General features: G+C 40.2%; 1 protein-coding gene across 1 annotated transcript in view; it reads left to right on the forward strand.

The window, feature by feature from the left end:
• stab1 (stabilin 1) overlaps nt 1–6,747 on the forward strand; it is a 54,057-nt gene extending 47,310 nt beyond the window's left edge. The window contains exons 68-70 of the mRNA XM_041033201.1: nt 1,251–1,400; nt 2,709–2,813; nt 4,803–6,747. Coding sequence (XP_040889135.1) covers nt 1,251–1,400; nt 2,709–2,813; nt 4,803–4,877 — 330 coding nt within the window. The 3' untranslated portion in view covers nt 4,878–6,747. The remainder of the gene's footprint in view (nt 1–1,250; nt 1,401–2,708; nt 2,814–4,802) is intronic.
• Nucleotides 6,748–7,745: the final 998 nt, after the last annotated feature.

The raw sequence follows: 7,745 nt of genomic DNA on the forward strand, positions 1-7,745 counted from the left end.
GAGGAATACGTGTTTAGTTTTGTTTTACAAGATGTTACTGTAGTTGTAACAGTGAAGACATATTTAATCCACTTCATTTGATTAATTCAAAGAAGCATATTACTAAAAAAAATGCTCTGACACAATTATGTTGGAGGAAGTTTAACAGCCTGTCTGCGGCCTGTGGAAAGGTGAGGATGGAGAAAACTGTAAACTGTAGATTTAAACAAACTTTCCAAATATTCTCTGAATCTTTGTCAAAGATTCTTTATTCTTATTTTGGGCACATTCCCGAGAGTAGAGACGCTGTGGAGCCTTAAGGATTAACCAGAAACAGGCCTGAGTGCTGCAGTTTATGGTCTCCTCCGCTGAGCGCCATCACATTATCACACATCTACACAAGGTCACTGAGTTCTCAACAGCACTCAGCAGCCACCGAAGCTTTACCGCAGTCTGAGCTCGCAGCCTTCAGTCAGGCAAAAACAACAACAAGTGGTCCAAACAAAAACGCCACCTCAGCGTCAAAGCACTCAAATATCACAGGTCAGAATTCACAGCCTGGAGAAGCTTCCCTCTCAGTGTGAAAGAGCCGGATCACATGGGAGTTTAACACATTTTAAATAAAACTATAAGACTTTTTTCAAACTTTGATTTTAACCAAACCTTTCTGACCATGTTGACTCCAACACTGCATTTGTTTCAGCCAGGTGCTTAAACTTGACTAAACAATTTACCTCTTTACAAAAACTAAAATCCTTGTGTAAACTGCCACGCCCCCAAAAATCTGCTGACGTCACACTAACCTGTTCGCAGTCTGATGAGTTACAGGGACGTGTGAAGTGTTGGTGGTCTTTTGTCTTTCCTCCACATCCTTTTAAGTCTCTCAGTATTTTCGGACAAGTGTTTGACAAACTTCACTGCTCAGTGCGCACGAACCACATTTCTGCTGGCAGCAGCACATTTTTTGAATCTCATAATTGATTGATTCTGCATTTACTGGTATTCTGCTTGTAAATTCATTATTCAGTTATCAAGGTTACGTACAGGATGTTTTACAATGTTCTGAAGAAAGGATTTATTGGCCGTGGTGGTGCTGGCCCAGTACAGAGAGTCACGTCTCCATGGCAACAGTGCAGCAAAGTGTAGCTGTTGCCATGGCAATTAGAGCTGGACAGATAAAGAGTGTGTGTGTGACGTCCAGTGGTGAGGATTAAAAGGTTTAATGTGATGTCCTTGCATGTGTTTGTGTTTGTCATACCTGTCGCATTCAGATCTCCCATGATGCTTCCCGAAGCCACGCCCACTCCAGCGGCACAGCCTCCGCCGTCTTGGTGTCGGTCTTGCTGGCGTGTGTGTTGGCAGCGCTCGGCTACTACGTCTTCAAACACAAGACCGATGCTTTCCGCTTCCACTACTTCAGAGTGAGACACACACACACACACACACACAGAATTGGTGTTAGCTGATGTTGCTTCTTGTGTGTCCTGATGTTGACCTGCAGTTTAAAACAGGACTGAATTTGACTGAAATGTGAAACTGGTTTTAGATGTAAACGTTTCTTCATTGGCATTTTTAATGAGTACATAGATTAATTAATAACTGGGAAAGTCAAATTTATATACCTTGTTAAAGGTTATTAAACTCTAACATTTTATATAAATATCACAATACTGAACAAGCACAGTATTTTAAATCCTCACTCATCCAAACAAGCATGACTCAACATTATTTGAATTACACTCCAGTGACCATTTAGTGCTTTTTTTAAAACAATTTTCTTGCCAAGCAGTGTGACGTTTGGAGAGATGCAGCCAACATCAGTGTCTTCCTGTTTTTTTTATTTCCTGCAGTCCAGTAATTGGAATTCAAAACAAACTAAATAGTGCTCTGATAAAAGAGGATTCTGTGGAAAGACTATTAAATGTTCAACTTGGATGGCATTTCCTAGAACAAGGTCGAGGGTGTGGTTAAAACAGAAGTCAATTGAGTCTAATAATGAGATAAACATAGTGCTAAGGCTCATTATCAACATCCACATAAACATTAAAATAATAGTAATAATTACTTTATCTGTATTAAACCAGATAAAAACTATGGTTCACCATAGAGAGAGAATTGTAGTTTTTTTCCATGTTGGGTGTGAAAGACTACGGACGATGTTTCAATGAAAGTGATGGGGGACAGCTGTGGATTCCGTGTGGATTCACTTTCATTGCTGTGGAAAAAAAAAAGCTTTTCTAGAACAAAATTCTCTGTTTTACAATCCCACCACCACAGCTAAGCATGGAAACACAAGGAGGGAATTTGGTACTAAAAAGATCTGGGCCCACTTGAGTTGAGTAACTCAGATTCCTGTAGCCTCTTAATAACTTCAAATAAACTTTGTCCCCCATCACTTCCATTTTAAGCATGTTAGACAGGCTTCTTCTAATGGTCAGTTTGAACAGGAGGGATGCACATATGAAGGGAAGCAGTGACTCAGCACTTTAAGGCCCTTCGTTGGTTCTTTTTTTTTCTCCCCATAAATTCAGAAAACAGACTCTTTGGTTTATAGCCACCTGAGAGTTTTGTGTGTTGTGTGATATAAATGACAATGGTTAATGTCTCATTTGTGAATTCGGAAGCTGTAGAAGAGATTTAAACAAAAAACAGGATGATCAGTGACTCAGCTGCTCGTGGTTCACTGTTTGCCCAGCTGACACTGCTTCCTGTTGTTTCCACTGTGACAGAATGAGGATGAGGACGGTGCAGCAGGCGGCACGACCAAACCCACGCTGGTCTCAATCCCTAACCCTCTGTACAGCGGCTCCAGGGCCTTCGCCGAGCCGTTCGGGGTGAGTTGACCAATCTGAACCTTTACGTCAGCAGGAGAGTCTGAGCTGAGGATCCAGACTAAATGGGCGTTTAGACAGAAAACAATGCAGGGACTGTGTTGGTGGGGGTGTACTGGTTCAGGCACTGGTGAGAAATGAAATACAATCCAGAAAGTCCAGTTTAGTAACAGATCTGTGAATTCAGAGACCTTTCAGACACCAAAACCCTACTCAGCAGTTCATAATACTGTAGGACGGGATTTTACAACTCTGGCAAGTTATCAGAGTAGTAACTTTCATCTTATTTAACACATCTCCGTTAAATTACCATGAGCGTCAGACTTTTATTTGCCATTGTCGTATTTATCATGTTACTGAACAGAGATCTCGAGTTGATCCTTAGAATTGGTCTGAGTACTGATCTGATGAGTATATTTTAATGAACCAGAATCAGATATAGTAAAAGGAAAAAACTGCTGCACTTACACCAGTTTAGATGAGGTAAAGTGAGACTGGAGAAGAGGTTTGGTGAGCAGTTAAAAGAAAGTAAAGAGTTAAAATACCACAAGTTCTGAGGAAGACAGGGTTTTTACACAGTATTGCTCTTCTCCTGGGATCTGATAAGGATGCCCCCAAAAGGTCATGAAATGGGTTCATGTCCTGCTATTAATTTTGTTATCATGTCAGAAAATCAGCCTCTCCAGGCTGGAGAACAGTGGTTCCTTGTCTGGTGAATGTAAATTCCACTTTTTGTGAGAAGTGAGAAGGCCATTTGTCACATAGGTCATAAAACTAGTTTCATTTAAATGTCCCTTAAAACTGGCACATTAGGAAATAAACTGACAACAGAAAAAAGCTCAAGTTTGAAACTTTGTTGATTGATTATTCAGTATATTTCCTATAGATTTTAGTAGATGTAAAGTCTCTTGAATAAATAAAACATACATAAATTAAGCAGCTGCTTGTTTCACAAGCAGATTTTCATGTGCATAAAACAGGATGTTTTGTTAAAGGTCTGAGAGTGTCCTTGTGTTATCACTGTTGTTTGCTGTGTGTGAAGGACAGTGTGCTGTCTTCACAGTCCTCTGTGTCTCTCAGTAGTTTACACATTCCTCTTCTATCGGACCGACTTCACTTTGTTTTCAGCGGTTTGATCTCACTGCTGTCAGACCTGCAGGACCAGAGTTTAATACGGTGTTACACTCAAGTTTAGAGTCAGCTGTTCATCCACCACACACAAGAGACAATAGATGAGTTTCTGTCCAAATTTTTTCCAAATTATCAGCTAAAGAAAATGCAATTTAATGTACGTTACGAACTACTGTTCTGCGAATATTAGGAGTTGGTTTATTGAGATAAACAGCTGGTGGCGCTAATGTTCCAGTAATTAACAGAATGGTCATTAATCTCCCTACAGGGGAAATTCGTACAAAAACTGAGGTGTAAAATCAACAATTCGCTGTTTTCCAGGTGGTTTTGTACTGAACTATTTCTTGGCCAGAAACAGTAACTTCCCAGAGTCTCTACTCTTTGCCTGTTCACTGCTCAGAGCCAAGATATAGTCTGTCCCAATCCCTCAAAAAAATGGCAAATTGTTGTTTGTACATTTTGTTTTTTTGTTTTTGTTTTTTACAAATTAAACAAGATAAAACATGTTAATCAGTGAACGTTAGAGCCACTGCCAGGTGGATTTTACCTTTACCTTTGGGCAGGCTAGCTGTTTCCTCTTGTTTCCAGTCTTTATGCTAAGCTATGACAGTGATATCAATGTTCTGACTCTGCCTGAAATCAAATGAGCAAATTTCCCAAAGCGTCAACTGTTTTACTAGCCTCTCTGTGAAATTATAACAGTCAACAGCAGCAACAGTCTCATAATCCAGACCACTTCCTTCGATCTGAAGTTCAGCAGGAGACATGCTGCCTGACAGGATGAGTCTGGGAATGGCCACATACTGAAGTGTATTTTGGATGTTGGTTTCCTGGTTTGATCATTTTCTCTCCTTCCTACAGGACAACAGTCAGGGTGGGGAGCCGGCAGAACCTGAAGAACCTCCAAATATTCTGGACCTGGACCCACAAAACTAGTTCAAGCAGGAAAACTAGAGGTGTCTGTTTACAAACCACAGTAACGCTTTACCTATATCATGGTTCAGCTTTATGCATTTCGTCTATATTCAAATAAGAATTAAAAGTTGTCAGTTTACTTAGTCCAGATGTTGTCTGGAAGAAAAACCAAATCAGTATTTTTTTTTTATGAGCAGTCAATGATTCTGTGTAATGTGATATCACTGTGAATGTGATGATCACTGTGAAACCTCCAGGGCATTATCAGCAACTCTGCAGCTCTATGATGATTTTTAGGCTTTTAGCTTCTACTTTTGGTTTTATGGCACATTTATTATACTGTTCAGTCTCAGGCAGCTGTTATCAGACAAAATGCTTTAAAAACCCACTGTACACTACCTGTCGAGCACCAAACAGCAGACAGACACAGTTAGAGACCAGCTGGTGAACATAATGGAGCATTTAACAGCTAAAGAGCCAGATATTTTCCTCAGGAGTTGGTAGAGACCAAAAATGGAGCTAAAAGAGAGTGAATATTGAAGTTTAAATTCATCAGGTGGACACAAACACAACTTCAATAGGACGATCTTGTTTCTCTGTGTCTACAGGATATGGATCTGTAGGCAGCAGTTTGATAATATGTTAGCCACATCTACTTTGCTTTTATTGTAATAAACAAAAACCAGAATTACTGACTGACTCTACTGCAATGGGCATATGATTTTAAGGGCTTATGGAGAAGTTGTCAGCAAACATAACATTATCAAGTCACAAGAGCTGTGTTTGTTTCCACCTGAGTCTAATATTCACTCCATTTTTTGCTCAGGTTTGTTCTCCACCAACTCCGGAGAACAACGTCTGGCTCTTTAGCTGCTGAATGCTCCACTTTGCCCACTGTGTTTGTCTGCTGAACTGAGATCAGCTGCTCAACATTTCATACAAGCGAGGTTCTGAGTCGAGAGAGCCAAAGAAAAAAAAAAGGTCGACAGTTGGTCGTCAATTCAAACACAAATCCTGACACATCTCGTTCCTCTGTGCCACAGAGCTCCACTGTTATCCAGAAACTATTGAAAACATCAGTGAGTTGCTCTGGGTGACATGTTCCTTCATTACCATGAACACACACTGCAGTTTATTTTGACTCAGTCCCGCACACACACCATTCTGCTGCAGGAAAAACTCACTAGAGCAACAAATTTGGATTAATCTTCCACTGAAAACAGTCCACAGCAAAGTGTCTATTTCCTCTTGTTGGCAAAAGCACAGTGATCAGCTGTTTTAGGAAACTTACTGAGCTTTTTAAGAAATTAAACTATATTCGAGAGCAGCTTTTAAAGATTTATGTCTTCAGAGAGAACAAACAGGATGAGAAGAACAACAGCCTCGTCTTTTAACTCTGAACACTAAACACAAAGTACTGTCACACTGGAGCAGCTGCATTTTCTCAAACCACCAAAATGTCCACCAAAAAAAATCACAACCTCTGAGAAGATGTTAAACTCCATCCATCTGCCTCTCTGCTGCTTTTTTTCAGTCCTCAATCAGTAACAGTGTTGTTTTCAGCAGTGAGACTTGGTGAATGTGCCAAGTTTGTCAGAAAACAGTTAAATGACATTAGAGGTGGCGTTGAGGAAATCACAGCAGTCTCGTCAGAGACTGACCAAAAGACAGAGAACAAAACCAAAAGAAGTTGTTGTGATGCCCTACTCATCTGAAGATGCATGTGCAGTCATGCATGCACACACATAAATCTAGGAAAATTTTGTTTACATGTCTAAACATATTTTGATCTGCAAATCAGTTCAGTCTGATAGCATAATGAATTTCAGTTCCACAGTTTTCTGGAAGTTAAAAATGATGGATTCTGTGAAATAAAGATACAAAAATTCAATATCTAATCCGTGTCCCTGTGTTACAGACATTTTGGGAAACATGCAGACTTTCTGACAGTTTCACGAAGAGAATCGATGCCAGTTTCTCTGGTCAACACAAAGCTACAGCCTAGAGCTGGTTAGCTTAGATTAGCATAAAGGCTGGAAACAGCTCGTCTATTTCTGTACAACATTTACAAAGTCTGTCTGTCACCTACAGAGCTGTAAAACTTAATAATTAACCTCTGATATCTAATTTGTTTAATCTATACAAAGTAATATAAAAACAACCATTGACCAAAAAAAAGAAAAGTTACAGTTCCATCATCAACTGGTCCAACAACTTCAACACTCCTCCCTGAAAACAATGTCACTTCCATTCATCTCCATAAAATCCTCAAGAAAACAGAATGCCAAACACCTGCTGTTTTTGTAAACGTCTTTGGTTTTGAACTGTTGACTCTGAAAGGAGAAAGACTGGAGGGAAATAAATAAATGGAGTTTCTGCTGAGTTCAGAGATCAGTCAGAGGCTGAGCTGAACAAACAGACATGGTCAGTGTGTACATTGTTTGCGAGCTTAATACTAAGATCTGTACAGTTAATACATTTGCTCTTTGAGGTGAATCAACACAAACAGAATACTGAGAAAGGGGACGGCAGGGAAGGAGGATCCAAATAACACACAGGCAGGTTCAGGAGCAAAAGCAGAACAGCTCACAGGCAGGTGGCAAAAACTAGAGTCCACAGCATGAGAGACAAAACGATTTGGCAAGAAGCAAGTGCAACTGACGAGTTTAAATACTGAGAGAACTGATGAGGAAACTAGGAACAGGTAGCTGGGATTGGAGGGAAGGCCTGGGGGCATCTGGTTGCTGGATAGAAAAAGGCAGTTACTGGAAATTTCCAGAGAGAAAGTGGGTGGAGGCAGATCAGGCGACAGAAACATGATCGAAGCAGGAATCATGATAAAAATGTTCCATTGGTCACATTCGTGCAGATGACGACGTGAAAATCTTG

The sequence above is a fragment of the Toxotes jaculatrix genome, chromosome 3 (genome assembly GCF_017976425.1).
Source record: "Toxotes jaculatrix isolate fToxJac2 chromosome 3, fToxJac2.pri, whole genome shotgun sequence".
Lineage (NCBI taxonomy): Eukaryota > Metazoa > Chordata > Actinopteri > Toxotidae > Toxotes > Toxotes jaculatrix.